This window comes from Aquarana catesbeiana, linkage group LG06, assembly GCF_042186555.1.
Source record: "Aquarana catesbeiana isolate 2022-GZ linkage group LG06, ASM4218655v1, whole genome shotgun sequence".
NCBI classification, from domain to species: domain Eukaryota; kingdom Metazoa; phylum Chordata; class Amphibia; order Anura; family Ranidae; genus Aquarana; species Aquarana catesbeiana.
This window is the reverse complement of record NC_133329.1, coordinates 13,523,611-13,546,416: the sequence shown is the minus strand read 5'-3', so window position 1 is coordinate 13,546,416 and position 22,806 is coordinate 13,523,611. Positions and strand designations below refer to the sequence as shown.

General features: G+C 44.6%; 1 protein-coding gene across 2 annotated transcripts in view; it reads left to right on the top strand.

Moving 5' to 3' along the window:
• The window catches only part of LOC141147503 (uncharacterized), a 72,241-nt gene extending 50,084 nt beyond the window's left edge, over nucleotides 1–22,157 (top strand). For both annotated transcript variants that reach the window (XM_073634735.1, XM_073634736.1), the window contains 2 exons: nucleotides 2,460–2,533; nucleotides 20,836–22,157. In XM_073634735.1, the coding sequence (XP_073490836.1) occupies nucleotides 2,460–2,533; nucleotides 20,836–21,356 (595 nt within the window). In that variant the 3' untranslated portion in view covers nucleotides 21,357–22,157. The remainder of the gene's footprint in view (nucleotides 1–2,459; nucleotides 2,534–20,835) is intronic.
• Nucleotides 22,158–22,806: the final 649 nt, after the last annotated feature.

Below are 22,806 nucleotides of genomic sequence, written 5' to 3'. Positions count from 1 at the left end.
CAAATTTAACACCACCTGGGCATGCTGGCTCCACTTCCGTCAACCCCCCCCTAACACTACCCCCCCTACCACTTCTGCACAGACACCACTTTAAGCACAGATGCCCTGACACCCCGAAACCCAACCTCCGCGGTGCCGCCTGCCCTACACCCTGTCCCTTTCCCTTACACATTTCCAACTTCGTTCTGAGACATACCCCCACCTTCTCACAGCCATATTCCACCTATGTCTTCCTGCCCTCCCTGATACCTGTCTGCAATAAACAAGGTCACTCAGTGGATTTACATTTCCATACACTTCTCATTTTTGCGGTTGCTCCCACTTAATTTAACATCTTCAGTTCCCGACCCATTCACAGTTCTGGTCCCGTTAGGGGTGAATGGACCGGGGATACGCCTATGACATTCTTGCTGTGACTATTGATGTTCTTACAATTCCACCCTTTAGAACCATTTTGTTATCTATTGATTTTCACTTCAGCTCGGGGAATCCTAATTACTTCTGAACTACATGTGCATTGACGGGAATTGACTTATTGTTCAGCCCCAACGTGAAGATTATTATGGAAATTATATATGTGCTCGCAGCTGTTGTACACCTACTGTATGAGATGTATGTCACGTATACTTTGTACATCTGTAAAACTTAATAAAATCTTTTTGAAAAAAAAAAAAAAGTGTTTGGGGACCTGGGCCCTGCACCAGGGGACATGTATCAATGCAAAAAAAAGTTTTAAAAACGGCCGTTTTTTCAGGAGCAGTGATTTTACCATTTCACACAGGGGGGGGGCCGGGATCTGGGGGTCCCCTTGTTAAAGGGGGCTTCCAGATTCCGATAAGCCCCCCGCCCGCAGACCCCCACAACCACCGGCCAGGCTCATCAACATGGGGACAAGGTGTTTTGGGGGGCTACCCCAAAGCACCCTCCCAATGTTGAGGGCATGTGGCCTGGTACGGTTCAGGAGGGGGGCGCACTCTCGTCCCCCCCTCTTTTCCTGCAGCCTGCCAGGTTGCGTGCTCGGATAAGGGTCTGGTATGGATTTTTGGGGGGACCCCACGTCATTTTAAAAAAAAAATTTGGCAGGGGTTCCCCTGTGGGGAATTCCCATGCCGTTTTTATCAATGAACTTCTATGTGTATTGTCAGACCGGCAATGCAATAGCCGCGAGTAGTTTTAAATGGCTTTTTTCCTTCGAAATGTCATTTTGCTGTCAGACTGTTCTAAACACAGGAAACATGCGCCCCTTTACAGGTATACTATAGACACCCCCCAGGTACGAAATTTAAAGGGATATTACACTTTTATTGTTTGACTTTAAGCATTATTAAAATCACTGCTCCTAAAAAAAGTCCGTTTTTAAAACTTTTTTTTGCATTGATCCATGTCCCCGGGGCAGGACCCGGGTCCCCAAACACTTTTTATGACAATAACTTACATATAAGCCTTTAAAATTAGCACATTTGATTTCACCCATAGACTTTTAAAGGGTGTTCCGCGGCATTCAAATTTGCCGCGAACACCCCAAATTGTTTGCTGTTCGGCGAACTTGCAAACAGCCAATGTTCGAGTCGAACATGAGTTTGACTCGAACTCGAAGCTCATCCCTATTCCCAACCAATGGTAATTTGCTCGCTATACAGTCCCTTTTCAGGGTCCAACTAATGTTTAAAATGACACCTCTCCATGTATAGTCCTTCTCAGTCCCTTAACCAATCTCAAGCCACACACTGGCCCAACTCCTTCCCACTCAAATAACTCTGCCATGGGAAGCTCAACAGGCCACACAGCAGACACATCACATTATATTAACCCTTCCATTACTAGACAGAACTTTTTAAGGCAATACACAAATGACTCAATTGGCACCTGCCTACATACCAGCAAGTGAACAAAGGCTTCAAATTCTATGTATGAATGTCCTTTAATCAGTATCACTGCTAGTGGTACCAATGTCAAATTCTAAATAAAAGAAATTGAATGTACTCAATGTAGGTGACAACATGGGCAGGATGTTGAATGTTCGGTTTCTATTGTTGTCGGAGCCCCTGCTGGGTATATTGACCACTCTCCCTAGGGCAGAAAGTGATGGCAAATCCATCATTTTACAGTTGTCACCAAAACAGGAATAGAGGAGAAATCTTCCAATGGAATGAGGGTAATAACAACAGCCATCCAAAGGAAATTCCCCTCACGTATAAAAGATTTTTCATTCACTTCCCCCAATGTCCCCAGGATGGAATATGAAGGATAATCTCACCAATGGGACATAGACAGCAAAAAGTAAACCTACATGGAGTTTAACCTTTCCCTAATCTGTTGAAAAAATACACTTTAATTCATGTTTTAATAAGGCAACATTGTACAATAAAATTGTTTATTTCTTTCTCTTTTTCTCTAACCCAACTGTATATCCTATCTTAGTGACTATAGAATTGAATGTCTTTTTTCCTCTTGTTTAGTGTAGGGCATCCAATTTTTCCTGATGAAATGAATGAATTGAAGAATATTTTTCAAGCAGCCGGAAGGCTGACCGGTAAGACTAGAACTAAAATGCATGGCAGATTTCAATCCCTCCCCCTTTTTTCCACTTTTTTCCATATAAGTATGGTGTCCTGGGTTTGGGGTTTTTTATATATGTGGGAGGAGGGATAGGTATCCAGGGGTTAACAGAAGAGTGCACAGGGATCTCTATGAAGTTGTCCTTTTGCAATAAAAAGTTTTAATACATATTATATTTTATAATATTTTTTATGTCATTTTAAATATATTTACCTTGGTTTTTTATAATATGTTTAATATCCATGAATTTGAATTTATGTACTATCTAGTATTTTGTTATGCATATGTTGAATTATGGTACTGGGATGAGGTAGTATGTCCGCTCCACAGCATTGTCCTGAGATCAATTGGTTATCAAACTATTGCTGTATATTTGTGAGTTCATGCCAAATAGATTGTATTATATAGGGCTTTGGCATGATGGAGTAGGTATTAGGCCCTTGTAGTTAGTAGTCGGGGGTCCATATGATTATCCAGCTATGGAGATCAACACTGCTATTAGATTACATTGAGCCTATGGACGATAGATTGTCCTCAGGCTACAAGAAAATAACCACCAACAGATTATTTAAAGTGGAGGTCCGCCCACCACTGCAAAAATTGAAAGCCAGCAGCTACACATACTGCAGCTGCCGACTTTTAATAATAAGACACTTACCAGTTCTGGAGTCCCGCAATCTCGGCACCACAGCTGATGTTTCCATCAGCTGTCGGGTGCATGCTGCCTCCATTGCGAGTAAGGGAACCTGACAGTGTAGACTTTCGGCTTCACGCCAGGAACCCTACTGCAGATGCGCGAGACTCCGACCCTCTCTCCTACTGGCCCGGAAACAGGGGAAGGAGGAGGGAGCCCCAGCCGTGACGTTAATAGCCGCGACTCAGGCTCGTGGAAGTGGGGAAAGCATACCTGTGAAAGAAAGGTATCCTGTTCCCCCTCTCTCCCGCCCCGAAAGGTGCCAAATGCAGCACCGGGGGGGGGGGGAGTACAAAGAGCGGAAGTTCCACTTTTAAGTGGAACTCCACTTTACCAGACTTGCCAACTGTCCAATCACAATCCCCCTGAGGAAGATACGTCACATCCCTGTATCAACACGTGTTGGGGCGGGGACAGGACGGCGCAGGAGACAGCTGGTCTATCTCTAGACGGAGGGACCTACGATCTCATACGATTTTAGCGTTTTATGCTTTACATAGAGTGGTGCACTGAAGCACTTTTTCCATGTGAGTACCCCGGACTGGGACTTTTGTTCAATAAATATATTTATTAAACGGTATCACACTATCCAGACCTTTTTTTTATCCTATATGTATGTGGAGACAGCGCTATTGGGCAGCCCAGGATCCCACAATATTCACAGAACCCAGAGGTGGTTCACATGCGCGGTTTGACTGAACTTAATTGTGAGGTCACACGCTCTGAAGTGAGCGGTTAATACCTAAGGGGGGGAGCCCCAGTGTGTGGACATATCAACACGTTTAGATCACCATAACAAGAATCAACTTTTTGTTTGATATAGACTTTTATGAATTAATTAAGTTGCACTGACTCATGAGATTCACTGTCAGTGCATCATATTCATGCACATTAGCACTTTATTTCACTATTTGTCACTTTATATATATGTCACAATTGAATGGACTTGAGGATCTAATCATGTTAATTTGATTCACGTGATTTTGCATCAGTTTTTTTTCAGGTTTCATAGCACTTTATTGCACTGTTGTCACTTTATTCAGTTTTTGCTATTCATGCCTTGTTCACAGTATTAAGATAGCACAGCATTCCTTTTGTATATATACTATTTAAGTATGAGTTTATGGGATGTGATCAATGTTAGCAGCTGTCCATATAGTAGTGTGTTTATGAGTGGTAGCCCGCAAGATTTCTCCATTTAGATAGATTTCAATTAAGGGTTTTTTAATTCAATGTGATATGTCCCTTGTGCTGATTTCTCTTCTTATTGGGAAAAATCTTCCTGCAGTCCATAGCTCCCAACTGTCCCTGATTTCGAGGGACTGTCCCTGATTTTAAACAAAGTCCCTCTGTCCCTATTTTCTCCTCATGTGTCCCTCATTTTGGTCTGATCTATATAGATGTATATAACGCACTACTTATATATCATTGAAAACATCACCTATGATGAAACGAGTCTGAGAGGGCACACACTGACATCACCACGCTGTTTGAGAGGAGGACGGGCTCCTGTGTTTGCCGCCCGCCATTTTTTTATGCGATTTCTACCATTTTATATGTAAGAGCAATACTAACTTTTTTATTAAATGGTCAAACTGTATTACGCTATGGTCAGTTTTTCTTTTTTCTGAGCCCATCCTGAGTACACCTCAAGTACGGCTACAAATTTGTGAGACGCTTAGGGGGTTGTCAGCTACAAGGTCCAATTCCTGTGTGTGTCCAGCGGTCATCCTTGCAAGCTAAAGGCCGTGGCTGGGTTACAGCCAAACGCCCTTTTTGCTTGCTATCTGGTAAGCAGGCCTTTCATACGGTGGTCAGGCACTCTTTTTCAATGTGTGGAGTAGGGATGGGCCGAACACCCCCGGTTCGGTTCGCAGCAGAACTTTTGAACAGGCCAAAAATTTGTACGAACGCGCGAACACCGTTAAAGTCTATGGGATGAATAATCAAAAGTGCTCATTTTAAAGGCTTATATGCAAGTTATGGTCCTGCCCCAGGGGACATGTATCAATGCAAAAAGAAGCAGAGGTACCAGGGATAACACAGAAGAATGGTCAGGCAAGCCAAGGGGGTCTGGTGCAGGCAGATAGCAGGATGGTCTTACAGGAAGCCGGGTCAGATAACAGAAGTATAGAGATCAGATCAGGTTTAGGCACACAGAACGCTGTAGAGCAGACAGCGGGGATAGAGTGTGACAAGCCGGTTTAAATAGCCCGCCTGACACCAGCGGGAGTGCACGCGCGTGTGCTCGTGCGTGACAGCACCCGTGAACGCGCGCATGCGCGGTAGAGCCCGTGGCCGTGTTCCCGTGCGCCTGGAGCGCCGATTACTGGCAGGATCTTCATGACATTGCCCCCCCCCCAAGGGGCAGCCTCCGGATGCCCCTTTGGAGAAATTTCTCTGGATGGGACCTTTTAAAAGATTGCAACAGATCTTCAGCATGAATATTGTCCTCAGGTTCCCAAGAATTTTCTTCGTGACCAAACCCCCTCCATTTTATCAGAAATTGATTCTGGTTACCTCTCTTCCTATGGTCCATGATAGCTTCCACCTCGAATTCCTCCTTCCCATCTACCAAAATTGGATCAGGAGGATCCGTACTTCGGCCTGGAAATGAATTAGTAATAGAGGGTCTGAGCAGAGACACATGAAATACTGGGTGAGCCTTTAATGAATCAGGGAGTTCAAGTTCATATGCCACCTCATTAATTCTCCGCTTGACAGGGAATGGTCCAAGGAACTTGGGACCCAACTTCCTTGAGGGGCAGGCCAGCTTGAGGTTTATTGTAGATAACCATACCTGGTCCCCGGGTGTAAGTAATAGCTCACCTTGCCTCTTTTTATCGAAGGTTGACCTATTGTACTCCTGGGTCCTGGTCATGGTCTCCTGCAAAACTTGGTTACTGGAAGTAAAGAAATTCAATTTCTCCTGAACTGCGGGTACTGTACACTCTGGAAGAGAATTAGGTAAAAATGAAGGATGGAAACCGTAATTTGCAAAAAATGGAGTCTGTTTGATAGCGGAATTAATAGATTTGTTGTAGGCGAATTCAGCCAATGGGAGCACAGAAATCCAATCATCTTTGGCAAAAGATGAAAAACAGCGTAAATATTGTTCAAGAGTTTGGTTTGTTCTCTCTGTTTGCCCATTAGTCTGGGGATGATAAGCAGGTGAAAATGAAAGCTCAATGTTCAGTGTCTTGCATAGAGACCTCCAGAATCGGGAGGTAAACTGTACCCCCCGATCTGAAACAATATTGACCGGTACCCCGTGGAGCCTGATGACTTCTTTAAAGAATGCCTGTGCCGTTTCTGTAGCTGAGGGAGTGCCCTTCATTGGGACAAAGTGGGCCATCTTTGACAGCCGGTCCACTATGACAAAAATCGAGGTGAAGCCCCCGGCCGGAGGTAGTTCAACAATAAAGTCTATAGAAAGCATTTTCCATGGCCTATCTGGGACAGGCAATCCCCATGCCTTGGTTCTGTACCCCTTGTTCCTAATACAGGTGGTACAGGATTCTACAAATTTCTTACAATCCTCGCGTAACTGAGGCCACCAGAAGGTACGCTGTACCAGATCAGTGGTCTTAGCTACGCCAAAATGCCCAGCTAGTGCATGGTCATGACAGAGTTCCAGTACTGGAACTCATAGCATTTCAGGTATAAAAATCCTACTCTCGTGCCAAAGTAACCCATCCTTAACTTGGAGTTCTGGCTCAACGGAAGCCTGCTTAATCTGGGAAAGCAGGTTTCCCTGAAGCAAAAGAAAATTCCCCGGGGACAAAATGGTGTCCGGAGGGGAAACTTCTTGGGTCTTGTGAAACATCCTGGATAGGGCATCGGGTTTGGTGTTTTTGGAGCCAGGGCGGTAAGTGACATGAAAAGAGAACCTGGAGAAAAAGAGAGCCCACCTGGCCTGACGTGGCTTCAACCTTTTTGCAGATCTCAAATACTCCAGGTTCTTATGATCTGTAAAAATTAAGACTGGGTGAGCGGCTCCTTCCAGAAGATAGCGCCACTCCTCTAACGCTGATTTGATTGCAACAACTCTCTGTCACCTACATCATGATTTCTCTCTGCCGTGGACAGCTTACGAGAGAAGAAGGCCACAGGATATAACAGGGCCTTAGTCCCCTGTCTTTGGGACAACACTGCCCCCACCGCAATTTCAGATGCGTCCACCTCAAGTACAAACGGCAGAGAGGAATCTGGATGTACAGAGGCAGAAGTAAAAAGGCCCTTAAGGGTCTCAAAAGCCTTTTGGGCTTCGGCAGACCAGTGGAAGTGTGTTCCCTGTTTAGTTAACTGTATGATGGGTATAATGATTATCCTTCTTCTGTACAAAGAAGATGCCTGCACCTGCTGGAGACGTGGACGGAGGAATGAAGTTCTTCTTTAGGTTCTCATCGATGTATTCCTTTAGTGCCCCTTGTTCTATCTCAGTCAAAGAAAAATTCTTCCAAAAGGAATCTCAGCACCGGGGAGTAACTCGATAGGACAGTCATAGGCCTGGTGAGGAGGTAAGGCCTCTGCCCCCTGCTTGCTGAATACATCTAAGAAATCATGATAAGCTGCGGGGATGGAGAGATCTAGACTGAAATCTGTGTCTAGGCAGAGCAAGGTAGGGCTCTCCTGAGCGTTCCGAATTCTGCAAAACTGTTGACAATATGAAGAGGAAAAGGTAACCTCACCTGTGGCCCAGTTAATGTCAGGGTTGTGAGCTTGCAACCAAGGCATGCCGAGGATTATGGGAAACAGGGGTGAAGCGATATCCAGGCATAATAATTCTTGATGAGAATTGGAAATAGAAATGGGTATCGGAACAGTCTCTTGGGTAACAGGTCCGGATTTGATGGCGGTTCCATCAGCTAGATGAATGGAAAGTCCATGGGCTTTAGGCAACAGGGGTATCTGGTGTTTAGTAGCAAAAAGAGAGTCCATGAAACAGCTGCAAGCTCCAGAGTCAATAATGGCGGTTATTTGCAGAGTCTCTCCTGGAAGCTGTAACAGGATAGAGAGAGCAAGGTGAGTAGTATTTTTAGCCAGAGGTGCAACATAGTCAGTGGACAGGGATAGGCACTTACGGAGCCTAAGAGGACAGTTCCTGACGTAGTGTCCAGGTTCCCCGCAGCACAGGACCAGGACCCCCAACTGCATAGGCTCAGGTAGGTTAAACGTGGAGGTAGGTGGTGTTGGTGACGTATGATGAGGAACTTTTGGAGTCACCCAGGTTGGGCGAGAAGGTCCCATAGCTCTCTCAGCCCTACGCTCCCTTAAGCGTCGATCGATCTGAATGGCGAGATCGATCAAAGCATTCAAAGTATGTGGTGTACCCACCCTGGCCAACTCATCCTTCAAAGAATCAGAAAGTCCCATTCAAAACTGATAGCGGAGAGCCGCATCATTCCAATTTGTGTCTGCACTCCACCTTCTGAATTCAGTCACATAGTCCTCTGCTGCCCTGCGACCCTGTTGAAGGGTGTGCAGAGCAGCCTCTGCAGTCACAGAGAGCTGGGGGTCTTCGTATAACTGACCCAGCGCGTCAAGGAAGGTGGGGAGGTTGGTCAGGGATACATCCTTTTGCTCCAAGAGGTGATGTGCCCAGGTTTGGGGGTTGCCTGTAAGCAGAGAAATTACGTAGCCCACCTTGGTGGCCTCCAGGGAAAAGGTACGTGGCTGAAGAGCAAAGAACAGTTCACAGGAGTTGCAGAAAGCCCTGAATTTATGTCGATCCCCGGAGAATCGTTCAGGTGTCGGGACTTTGAGTTCTGGAGGGAGCATCACCACCATTGAGGAGGGCCCAACTAAAGAAGCGGGAGCAGGAGGAACTCCCTGGACCCCAATAGGGTTAGATAAAGTTAACACTCGTTCCTCCAGCCGGGTGTATCCTTGCTGCAGATTCTTGACTGCTTCAGTCAATCCTCCCAGGTGTGCACATAGTTCCTCCATGGGAGAGGTTCCCTGCTCAGGCTCAGACATGGCTGTCTGCTACTGTCACATACCTGGTAGGTTTTGAGCCTGAAGTGCAGAGAGAGATCTCCCTTACAGCTCCCACTCCCGTTCCTCTGGAATGGAGACAGAGGGCACAGGAGTGAGGAGTGGTATGGGTGCCTGGCAGGATCAACAGTCACCAGAAGTTCAGGAGTGGTGGCACCCTCTGGAACCAGAAGCTGAAGAGGAGACTGGAGACTGGAATGCAGAATGGACCAGGAACCACAGCAGGTAAGTAGGCAGGAACTGAAGTGCTGGACAGGAACCAGGAACAAGCAGTAGGTAGCAGACTGGAATGCTGGACTGGAACCGGGAACAAGTAGTAGGTAGCAGACTGGAACGCTGGACTGAAACCAGGAACAAGCAGCAGGTAGCAGACTGGAACGCTGGACTGGAACCAGGAACAAGTAGTAGGTAGCAGACTGGAACGCTGGACTGGAACCAGGAACAAGTAGCAGGTTGCTGACTGGGATGCTGGACTGGAACCAGGAACAAGAAGTAGGTAGCAGACTGGAACGCTGGACTGGAACCAGGAACAAGCAGCAGGTAACAGACTGGATACTGGAGCGCTGGACTGGAACCAGGAACAAGCAGCAGGTAACAGACTGGATACTGGAGCGCTGGACTGGAACCAGGAACAAGCAGCAGGTAACAGACTGGATACTGGAGCGCTGGACTGGAACCAGGAACAAGCGACAGGTAACAGACTGGATACTGGTATCAGGCAGAGGGATGGTCAAACAAGCCGGTGGTCGGTATTGGGCGGACAGCAGAGGTACCAGGGATAACACAGAAGAATGGTCAGGCAAGCCAAGGGGGTCCGGTGCAGACGGATAGCAGGATGGTCTAACAGGAAGCCGGGTCAGATAACAGAAGTATACAGATCAGATCAGGTTTAGGCACACAGAACGCTGTAGAGCAGACAGCGGGGATTGAGTGTGACAAGCTGGTTTAAAAAAGCCCGCCTGACACCAGCGGGAGTGCGCACACGCTTGCCCGTGCGTGACAGCACCCATGAACGCGCGCGCATGCGCGGTAGAGCCCGTGGCCGTGTTCCCGTGCGCCTGGAGCGCTGATTACTGGCAGGATCTTCATGACAATAATGCTTAAAGTGGAACAATAAAAGTGTAATATTCCTTTAAATTTCGTACCTGGGGTGGTGTCTATAGTATGACTGTAAAGGGGCACATGTTTCCCGTGTTTAGAACAGTCAAAAATGACATTTCAAAGGAAAAAAAGTCATTTAAAGCTACTCGCGGCTATTAATGAATTGCCGGTCCGACAATACACATAAAAGTTCATTGATAAAAATGGCATGGGAATTCCCCACAGGGGAACCCCAAACCAAGATTAAAAAAATTGCGTGGGGTCCCCCTAAATTCCATACCAGGCCCTTCAGGTCTGGTATGGATATTAAGGGGAACCCCATGCCAAAATGAAAAGAAATGGCGTGGGGGTCCCCCTCAAAATCCATACCAGACCCTTCAGATCTGGTATGGATTTTAAGTGGAACCCCGTGCCAAAATTTAAAAAAAAATGGCGTTGGGTTCCCCCAAAAATCCATACCAGACCCTTATCCGAGCATGCAACCTGGCAGGCTGCAGGAAAAGAGGGGGGATGAGAGAGCGCCCCCCCCTGAACCATACCAGGCCACATGCCCTCAACATTGGGAGGGTGCTTTGAGGTAGCCCCCCAAAGCACCTTCTCCCCATGTTGATGGGGAGAAAGGCCTCATCCCCACAACCCTTGGCCAGTGGTTGTGGGGGTCTGTGGGTGGGGGGGCTTATCGGAATCTGGAAGCCCCCTTTAACAAGGGGAACCCCAGATCATTATTGCTAAGAATTACAGGCCTACAATATAAAACACTAAATTTCTATGCAACATAATTGTACCGCTTTGAGATGCAAAAATCTGAAATAATCATACCGCCAGGGAGATTAAAGGGGGCTTCCAGATTCCGATAAGCCCCCCACACGCAAACCCCCACAACCACCGGCCAAGGGTTGTGTATGGATGAGGCCCTTCTCCCCATCAACATGAGGACAAGGTGCTTTGGGGGGCTACCTCAAAGCACCCTCCCAATGTTGAGGGCATGTGACCTGGTACGGTTCAGGAGGAGAAGCGCTCTCTCGTCCCCCCTCTTTTCCTACAGCCTGCCAGGTTGCGTGCTCGGATAAGGGTCTGGTATGGATTTTTGGGGGGACCCCACGCTATTTTTTTTCATTTTGGCTTGGGGTTCCCCTTAAAATCGATCTGGTATGGATTTTGAGGGGGACCCCCACGCCATTTTTTTAAAAATTTTGGTTCAGGGTTCCCCTGTGGGGAAATCCCATGTCGTTTTTATCAATGAACTTTTATGTGTATTGTCAGACTGACAATTCATTATAGTAGTTTTAAATGACTTTTTTCCTTTGAAATGTCATTTTGCTGTCAGACTGTTCTAAACACAGGAAACATGCACCCCTTTACAGGCACACTATAGACACCTCCCAGGTACGAAATTTAAAGGAATATTACACTTTTATTGTTTCACTTTAAGCATTATTAAAATCACTGCTCCCGAAAAAACAGCCGTTTTTAAAACTTTTTTTTGCATTGATCCATGTCCCCTGGGGCAGGACCCGGGTCCCCAAACACTTTTTATGACAATACCATGAATATAAGCCTTTAAAATTAGCACTTTTGATTTCTTCCATAGACTTTTAAAGGGTGTTCCGCGGCTTTTGATTTGCTGCAAACACCCCAAATTGTTCGCTGTTCGACGAACTGGCGAACAGCCAATGTTCGAATCGAACGTGAGTTTGACTCGAACTCAAAGCTCATCCCTAATGTGGAGTCACTGTGGTGTCACTGAAGGACTGAATTATATGGACTATTGATTTTACCAATGCTAGTACACATATGGTTATTGGCGCAACTCTCCTTTATTTTATATATCAAAAAAGTGTTTCCCAGTGCTAAACCTTTCATCCAATTTCTAAATTTCTGCATTTGTAAATGTCAAAAGCCAATAGAAAGGAATAGTAGTGGTAAAATAAAAAGCACTTGCGAGTTCAAGTACTCATTTTTTTGTATAATTCTCTGATAAGGGGGCGTGGCAGGGGGGGGTGTCCTATGCCTGCATACTTTTGCTAATAGGTGTCCCTCATTCCCATCTCAAAAAGTTGGGCGGTATGCTGGAGTCCATAGGGTAAAACACCATGAATATATTAATGACACAATAAAATGCCCTCTATGATCTACCAACACAGAGAAGCTCCATAAATTCTCTGAATATCTGAAACATCTATGGACATATTTACATAGAAATCACTTCAGCTCCAGAAGGATTTGCCGCCTTAATGACCAGGCCATTTTTTGTGATACGGCACTGTGTTACTTTAACTGGCAATTGCGCAGTCGTGGGATGTTGTACCCATACAAAATTGATGTCCTTTTTTTCCCCACAAGTAGAGCTTTCTTTTGGTGGTATTTGATCACCTCTGCGGTTTTTATTTTTTGTGCTGTAAACAAAAAAACAACAATTTTGAATAAGAAACAATATTTTTTTACTTTCTGCTATAAAACCTACCCAATAAAAAACATTTAAAAATTAAAATGTCTTCATCAGTTTAGGCCAATATCTATTCTGTTCCATATTTTTGGTAAAAAAAAATCACAATAAGTGTATATTGATTGGTTTTCGCAAAAAGTATCGCGTCTACAAACTATGGGATAGATTTATGGCTTTTTTATATATTTTTTTTTACTAGTAATGGCGACGATCTGTGATTTTTAGCGGGACTGCTACATTGTGGCGGACAAATGAGACCCTATGTGACACTTTTTGGGGAACAGTGACACAATACAGTGATCAGTACTTAAACAAATGCACTGATCCCTGTATAACCACTTCAATACAGGGCACTTATACACCTTCCTGCCCAGACCAATTTTCAGCTTTCAGCGCTGTCGCACTTTGAATGACAATTGTGCGGTCATGCTACACTGTACCCAAACTAAATTTTTATCATTTTGTTCCCACAAATAGAGCTTTCTTTTGATGGTATTTGATCACCTCTGCAGTTTTTATTTTTTGCTAAACAATTAAAAAAAACCCGAAAATTTTGAAAAAAATAAAAGTTTTGCTTTTGTTTCTGTTATAAGATTTTGTAAATAAGTAAGTTTTCTCTTTCACTGATGGGCACTGATAAGGCGGCACTTACAGCCACTGATAAGGCGGCACCGATGAGGTGGCACCAATGAGCAGGCACTGACGGGCACCGACAATGGGCACTGATATGCGGCACTGATGGGCACTGGTAGGCAGCACTGATGGGTGGCACTGATATTCAGCACTGATAGGCAGCACTGATGGGCACTGATAGGCGGCACTGCTGGGCCCTGATGGGCATTGATATGTGGCACTGATGGGCACTGATATGAGGCACTGATAGGCATCCCTGGTGGCACTAGCAGTGGTAGGTATTGTGAGTGGGCACTGATTGGCAGCTGCCTGGGCCCAGATTTGCATTTCCCTGGGGGTCTAGGGGGCATACCTGGTGGTCCAGTGTGGATGGCCATCCTGGTGGTCCTGGGCGGCATGATGGTGGTCCTGGGCGGAATCCGAGGGGCGGCTGCACTGATAAACTATCAGCACAGACACCCCTGTCAGGAGAGCAGCCGATCAGCTCTCCTCTACTCGCGTCTGTCAGACGCGAGTGAGGAAAAGCCGATCACTGGCTCTTCCTGTTTACATCGGGATCAGCCGTGATTGGACACGGCTGATCTCCGTCAGAGACTCTTTACCGAGATCGGTGTTACGGTGTGTCAGGCTGACACACCGCAACAATGATCGCTTCGATGTGCACCCCCGGGGGCGGCAGCGGCTTAATATCCTGAGGACGTCATATGACACCCAATCAGATTATTGAAACCACTTTGCCGACGTCATTCTGCTATATGGTGGGCGTCAAGTGGATAAATGACACTGGCAGGTAAGAGGTTAACACTAGGGGTGATCAAAGGGTTAAGTGTGCCTGGGAGGTGCTTTCTAACTGTAGGAGGGAAAGATGCACTGGTGGAAAGCAGAGATCGTGTTTCAGCTGAAACACAAGATCTCGCTTTTCCTCACTGACAGATCAGCGGTGTGCCTTGTTTACACCGCTGGTCCATCTCTCCACAGAATGATCAGTGGGTCCCGCCGGACCCGTTGATTGTCTCCTGCTGTGTCCAATCACAGCAGGAGTGGTGCTACAGCGGCGTACATGGCACAGACACAGCGAATGTACATGGGGCGGTCCGGAAGCGGTTAAACTGCCTGGTTCATTTCTCCTGAGCCTCCGCCTTGGTCAAACATATCCGGGACCTCTGCTTTGTTCCTTTTGAAGACTTTTCTGGCTGATGTCCCTTCTGGTTCCTGATCCTGTCTGCTGCCTCCGACTACGCTGATCTCTGGCTTCCTGATTTACTGGCTTGTTCTGATTACCCACTTTGGCTACCGAACTCTGGCTATGTTTTGACTACTAGCCAAGGGATCCAGACCTCTGCCGGCCCTCAACAGCCTGCAACAGCAGAGACAGCGGCAGCCAATTAGCATTGCTGGCAGACATGTTTATACACATTTCAGAAAACAATTTTTTTACAGCATGTCGCATTTGGCAGGTCAGGATAAAATACCATTTATGAAAATGTTTTAAACGTATTCCCAGTGAGTAATACAATGAATGAATACAATACCAATGAATACAATACCAATGTTCGAGTGGAAACGATAAGTGTAAAAGGATTGTTCCTAGTATAGCATTGATGAAGACTTGAGATGTGGTGTCAGATGAGATAATAGCTCGTAGATAAAAAAGATGACATTCGCTTGGGAGATATGGTTACCATAGAATTTGAGCAAGTTCAGGAACAGAGGATTATCAGACCCCAAGGTGTGAGAGAGTGCAGATCTTATAGGTAAGTACATATAGAAGGTCTTTTTGTGTAAACCATATTCGTGGCATAGGTGTTGGAGAGAACGAATAACATTGCCATTAAACAGGTCTCTCACTTTAGTAATACTCATCAAAGGCCACAAGTAAAGGGATACATCTAGTACTAGAGCTCCAACAGTAGTAAGAGGCAGGTGTTGGAGGATGGATGTGGGTAGATGGATGTTTGGCGGTCTGTAGAAGAGCAGATCAGGTTTTCGCAGTTGCGTTGATAGGGTACCACCAAAATCTAGCTTGGTCAAGGGTAGTTGCTTAGTAGTAGGCCCAGATGTTTGGAGATCCTAGCATAGTGAAGGTTGTTGGTTTGCTCAAGATGGATCATTTGGTTCTAGGCTTCTTACCAGCCCAGATAACTGCTGAGAAGATAGCTTGGATTTTATTTATGCGTGAGCAAGTGTAAAAGTGGCAGGGTCTAGAACATATAAAATATCTAGGGCAATAGATACATTTTAGTTAGTGCTATACGGCCTGCCCACAAGGTGTTTTTAAGCCCAATGTTACGGGATAAATCCTGGAGCAGATAAATTAACTTGAGTAATTTGGAGAAGAGTGATACTAGCTGTATGCCTAAATAAGGCGGCATGGAATTTGATGCCTAAGAGAAAGGGGATGATGTGGGGATTTGTTTTTTGGTGTTAGAGTCAAGGCAAACACCTAATGTGGAGGATTTAGAGTAATTAATTTTACATAGTGATTAAGAACTGAAAGAATCCAAATTTCTTGCAATGTCAGTAGAGAATGAAGGGGGTCAGTAATAGATGTTATCACATCAGCATAGAGACCAATTTTATGCACTGTGTTGTCAATTGTAATGCCTGACATGAGAAGGCTAGATCAAATACAGTGCACCAAAGGCTCCATTACAAGTGCAAAAATTAAAGAAGATAGTGGACAGTACTGACGGGTTTCATTAGTAATTGTGAAAGGGTTTGATAAAATGCCTGAAGTTCATACTCTTGCGCTTGGAGAGGAATATAAAACAAAGGATAGTTTCCAAAATGGGTCCCCAGAGTCCAAATTTATGAGGCACAGCCTCCAAGTATCCCCATATAATTTATCACAGCGTTTCTCAACTCCAGTCCTCAAGACGTACCAACAGGTCATGTTTTCAGGATTTTCCTCAGATGAAATGGCTGTGGTAATTACTAAGGCAGTGAAACTTTTCAAGTCACCTGTGCAAAATAATGGAGAGCCTGAAAACATGACCTGTTGGGGCGCCTTGAGTACTGGAGTTGAGAAACACTGATCTATCAAACACCTTGTCTGCATCCAAAGAGAGAAGCAGAGAAGGCATTTTGTGATGTTAAGTCTATTGTATCAAATCAATGAAGCATCTGGTACCATCCAACACTTACCTGCTAGCCAAAAATCCCACCTGGTTCATACTGTATGTACCAATGTAGGGATAATAGAGGGCAAACGAGTTGCTACGCATTTCACAAATAGTTTGGTGTCGGTATTTAGTAATGAGATCGATAGATGATAGGATCGTCAGATGGTTTCTTGGGTTTAAGAATTGTGACTATAAGAGCTTCAAGGAATTCTGTAGGAAACGTTCCAGTGGATGTTAAGTATTTAAAGACATCAAATTGGTATGGGGAGAGAAGATAAGAAAAAGTTGTGTAGTATTCATTGCAAAACTCATCAGGACTGGGTGCTTTGTGTAAAGGGAGATTAGCTATGGCTTTTTTGACTGCCGCAATGGAAAATGGTTTAGGTTATTCTAGAAGTTGCTTGCGTATTACTGAAGGGAGTTGGATATCGGATAAAAAAGGCAGTGTGTCTTCATGTTTGCGCAAAGAATTGTTACCACGGAAGGTCAGATTATAAAGTTTAGAGTAAAATGAGGCAAACTGGCTAGTTATTTATTGGGAAAACAATAAAGCATTTGCCCGGAGGATCTTTAACAACTTGTCCACCACCCGCAGTCATTATACTGCGGCAGGTCGGCACGATCCTGCAAAACGTCGTAGCTGTACGTCGGTTTCTTTAAGCAGGATAGCAGGCACGGGTGCACCGCCAGGTGCCGATGCTCGTGGCCAGCAGTTGCGATGACCGCCGGCCACGCGCGATCGCGGGCATGGTAGGCAGAACAGGGACGCATGTGTGTGTAAACACACAAATCCCTGTTCTGTGAAGAGAGGTGAGGCAGATTGTGAGTTCCTAATAGCTAAGAACCACGATCTGTCATCTCCTATTGTCAGTCCCTTCCCCCCACAGTTAGAACACACACTAGGGAACACAGTTAACCCCTTGATCGTCTCCTAGTGTTAACCCCTTCCCTGCCAGTGACATTTACACAGTAATCAGTGCATTTTTATAGCACTGATTGCTGTATAATTGTCAGCGGTTTCAAAAATGTGTCAAAAATGTCTAAAGTGTCCGCCATAATGTTGCAGTCCTGATAAAAATCGCAGATCAACGCCATTACTAGTAAAAATAATAATAATAAAAATACTATAAATCTATCCCCTATTTTGTAGACGCTATAACTTTTGCGCAAATCAATCAATATACGCTTATTGTGATTTTTATTACCAAAAACATGTAGAATACATATCGGCCTAAACTGTGGAAAAAATGTGTTTTTTAAAAAAAAATTGGGGATATTTTTTATAGCAAAAAGTACAAAATATTGTGTTTTTTTTGTCGCTCTTTTTTTGTTTATAGCGCAAAAAATAAAAAACACAGGGGTGATCAGTTATCAAATCAAAATATAAAGGCTGCGCTGCAATAAATGACATGAAACGAATAAAATAATAAATGCATCTTGACAAATATCCATTTCTATGCGTGAATTATAACAGTGATGACATGACCCACACAATAATAGCCAAAAAAAAATTGATAGACAGCGTAAAGTCCAAACTGCAAAGTGCACAAAAGTATATAGTTCATATAAGAGCAAGATTTATGCCAGGAAGAGAGTGGTGAACATCCGAATGGTGTATAGCATATGATTGAATCACCCAGGGTTCAGTGATGATAGAAAAAACTCCTCCACCTATGTAGAAAGATGTCCCCTTACCGACTCCTAAGATCTCTTTTCAGGAGATCAAGCAGGCATATGGCTGTGTAACCCCAGCCTCGGGTACAGACCAAGAAGGTGACACTCATAAACTTCTAGGATGGGAATCCTCTGTGTGGCGAATGGTCACTCGGTTGTCATGTAAAAATAAGTAACAAAGGCTATTGTCCTATGAAGACTAAGGTTTGTCTATAAGCTGACTCCTAGAGCGGGTATCCAGCAACTGACAACACCCCAGGTATAGGGGCTATAGGAGGTACTATTGGTGCATAGTGAAGGGTTGGTCCCTGTGCTGGCTCACATAAAAGTGTTATCTATAGTAGCTGGTTGATCTTAGATACCGCACTCCAGGAGAGAATAACAGAAGAGCGCCTATGTTCAGCAGCTTGAGCAGGTCATAGCAGCTGCACCTTCGGTTCTGTGTCCTCCCAGTGTGGGAGGACACAGAACATACAAAAAGTTTCAGAGTATGTTCAGAGACAGGAATTTTAGAAACAGGGAGTGTAGCCAAAGAGGCAGACTTTTTCTCCTCCAAAGATGGTGCCTCTGAAGAAGCCCAGTGTTGTTTTTTAGGCTGAGGGGCTTTATTAGGAGAGTGAGCAGGGGAGAGGACAGCGCTCTCATCTCTCTCTGTGGTGGTCTGAAGAGAGTTTGGAAGGGTTGGAGCCCAGCTGTCCATCTCATCTGAGCCATCTGAGTCAAAGAGTTTCTCTCCCCTTTTTGCTGCCGTTGTGGAATTTGTGACAGGCTGTGCCTGTGTGTCTGTGAGCCGTGGAGTGCTCCGGTGATCTTGTGCCTTCTGCATGGCGGAGGAGGTGAAGTAATTTGTCAAACAGCGGGGTGCAGAGAGATACTTCTTCTTCCTTGACATGCCACCAGTGTTGCCCAGGTGTTACTCTGCTTCTAGGAGCCAAGGGAGGGAGAAATAGGTGCAATGGGTTTCAGTAATACCCCCTATAGAGCGGAGCTCTGGAATCAAGCTGCCATCCCAGTCTGAAGCTAGACATGCCCCTCACCGTTTGTTTTTTGATGAATTAAATACAGAGATAAGAGCTACGTTTAAGTCAAGACTGGCCGTGGTAGCCCGCAGCCAGGTCATCCATGTGGGATAAAAGCAGGTCTGCAGTGGAGCCATGAGTTGTGGTATGTTCCTCAACTAACTAATGGACACATCCAATCCTTTTGCTGACTTGCTTGCCAAATAACATCTCCCAGATCCATTAAATATAAACAAAGGGGCAAGTAATGTCATCGACGAGCATAGTATTTTTGTTCAGCTATCCTAGTTACACCTCTATTGTTACACTATCTTTGCCTCTTTGTTTACAAGGCGGGTTGATTCCCAGCCGATCGATGAATGGGGCCAGGTGATGTCATTGGGTCATTCCTAAAAGATGCGGTGGGAACTGTCACACATCACTTCCAATACAAACTATCTATAATTAACACACCATTTTACACCATGTACAGTGGACTCACCCGGTCTGAACAGAATGCAAGACATATAATAACTAATAGCGGTGCAAGAAATTATCTAGCCAGACACAACTAGAACAAGATACAAAAAAAAAGCCAGACAACAGACAAAAAAAAAGATTCAGAAATAATTCCTCGGTGCAAACAAACATGGCATGAAAAAAACACTTTCGAGGAGAAATATGTTAGGACTGTGCCTACTATCCTTTTTCCATGTCTCATTGTTAACTCTGGATTTTGGTTGCTGTACTAGCTATGCTTTTCAGCAATGCCATCTTCAGGTGCAGCACTACCTCTCGTGACAAAAGGTTGCAAAGATTTTTTGTATAGACAGTGGTTATGGTACATTTCTGCTTTTCTTGCATGGTGTAAGAGCATTTGCAACAGCTACAGTCGTATGCAAAAGTTTAGGAACCCCTGACAATTTCCATGATTGTCATTTATAAATAAAGACAACGAACACTGCTCAAAATCTACTCGGGCATTTATGCAGAGGAACAAGTACAATGTTCTGGAATGGCAATTCCAGTCCCCAGACCTGAATATCATTGAACATCTGTGGGGTGATTTAAAGCGGGTTGTCCATGCTCAGCAACCCTCAAACCTAACTGAACTGGAGATGTTTTGTAAGGAGGAATGGTTGAAAATACATTCATCCAGCATCCAGACACTCATTACAGGCTATAGGAAGCATCTAGAGGCTGTTATTTCTGCTAAAGGAGACTCTACTAAATATTGATGTGATTTTTCTGTTGGGGTGCCCAAATTGATGCACCTGTCTAATTTCGTTTTGATGCATATTGTGCATTTTATGTTAATCCAAAAAACCTCATTTCACTACTGAAATATTACTGTGCCCTTCAGTTATTTGATAGATCAAAATGAAATTGCTGATCCAAACACCCAAATATTTATAAATGACAATCATGGAAATTGTCAGGGGTTCCTAAACTTTTGCATACGACTGTATAACATATGAACAACAAGAAGGCCACCCCTCCTACTGTAAATTATTTTATTTTTTAAATTATTATTATTCATGTCAGGTCATACCCTTAACAGACATTTGAAATAATCAATGCTTAAATGTAACCCACTTCTCTTCTTTCTAGGCATCTATCCCATTGTTGTTCTTACCCACAAGAACTCTGGATTTCTAACTACTGTTGAATCCTCATTCAGGGATATGGGCGTTGAAAAGATTTTTGCATTGGAGAATTACACTCCAGAGGATCACCTTAAAACCAGAGGAAGACACGAGGAAGTGATGAAGTTCTTATATGAAGTCATTAAAAATGCTAAATTCCGAGTAGAACACGAGACATGCGATCCTGTGAAGCATATGCATGAAAACACACAGTTTGTCATGAATTATGTTCACGAGAGAGAAAAGAAGATGGAGCAGGAAAATCTGGAGAAAAGGAAAGCATTTGAAAGAACATGGAGGGAAAAAGAAGTAAAAAGACAGGAGGAAGCATTAGAAAGAGAGAGGCAAAGAGGAAGGGAAGCCGAAGAAGATCTGAGGAAAAAGATAGAAGATTTGGAGAGACAGAGATCAGCTGATCAAGCCAGACACGAAGAGGAACTTAAAAATGCAAAAAAAAAAAAAAAAAATTTTCGGAAAAAGAAATAGAAATAATACATGGGACTAAACATCACCCATGCAGGCATTATAAAAAAATTAATAACAATACCACATCTGTCAGAGTTAGGTTTTCCATAGAAGAGAAGAAACAATAGGGAGTACAAAACTTCTTATCTTTTCTTCATGGCACCAGCCTTGTACTGAGCAGCACACTTTGAGGACTCCTCCACACCTCCACAGAGGTTACTAGTCAACTAAAAACCTTGTACATGTAGCGCTACGCCCGCAGGAGCCACTGATTTTAACTGATTCTTCCCCATACAGTGTAGAGGCCGCCACTAACCCAAACAGCAGTTTTTTCTCTCTGACACTCTTTACTAAGGCTAGACTTCTCTGAATAGACTTTAGGTCAGGAACTAATAGGAATGGCCATCTCAGTAAGAGCCGCCACTGCCACTTATCCTTTAGCCACTTCAATACTGGGCACTATCACCCTGTTCTGCCCAGGCCGATTTTCAGCTTTCAGCGCTGTTGCATTTTGAATGACAATGTACCCATATGAAATTTTTATCATTTTTTTTTTCACACAAATAGTGTTCTTTTGGTAATTAATCACCACTCAGATATTCTTTTTTTTTGCTAAATAAATAAAAAAAATCTAAATTTTGAAGAAAAAAGTTTTTCTTTGTTTATTTTATAACATTTTGTAAAGACCGTATATACTCGAGTATAAGCCGAGATTTTCAACCCTTTTTTTTAGGCTGAAAGTGCCCCCCTCGGCTTATACTCGAGTCACCGTCGTCTGCCTACCCGATCAGAGTGTCATGCAGACAGACGGCGGCCATTCCAGTGTTCAAAAGCCACGCCTCCTCCTCGTCTGTGATAGGCGGAACGCTCACGTTCCCAGCGGTCAGTGTTCAGCCTATCACGGACATCCTCTCATCCTCGTCCATGGTATGAGCATGAGCGGATGTAATAGGCTGAACACTGACTGCTGGGAAATTGAGTGTTCTGCCTATCACAGACGAGGAGGAGGCGCAAATTTTGAACACTGGAATGGCCACCGTATGTTTTTATGACACGCTGATTGGTGCGATGGTGGATGCAGGGCGGCACACGGAGGCTGCAGATCGGCACACGGAGGCATGCACAGGACACAGAGAGGATGCAGATTGGCACAGGTAGGCTGCAATGGACACAGGGAAGTATACACAGGACACAGTGAGGTAGGCAGATCTGCACAGGTAGGCATGCACAGGACACAGGGAGGTAGGCAGATCTGCACAGGTAGGCATGCACAGGACACAGGGAGGCTGCAATTGACACAGGGAGCCATGCAGCTGCAGATGGGCAGTGTTGACCCTCTTTTCCACTTACAGTAGCTGCTGCATTTCTCACCCTCGTCTTATACTCGAGTCAATGCGTTTTCACAGTTTTTTGTGGTAAATTAGGGGCCTCGGCTTATATTCGGGCCGACGTATACTTGAGTATATATGGT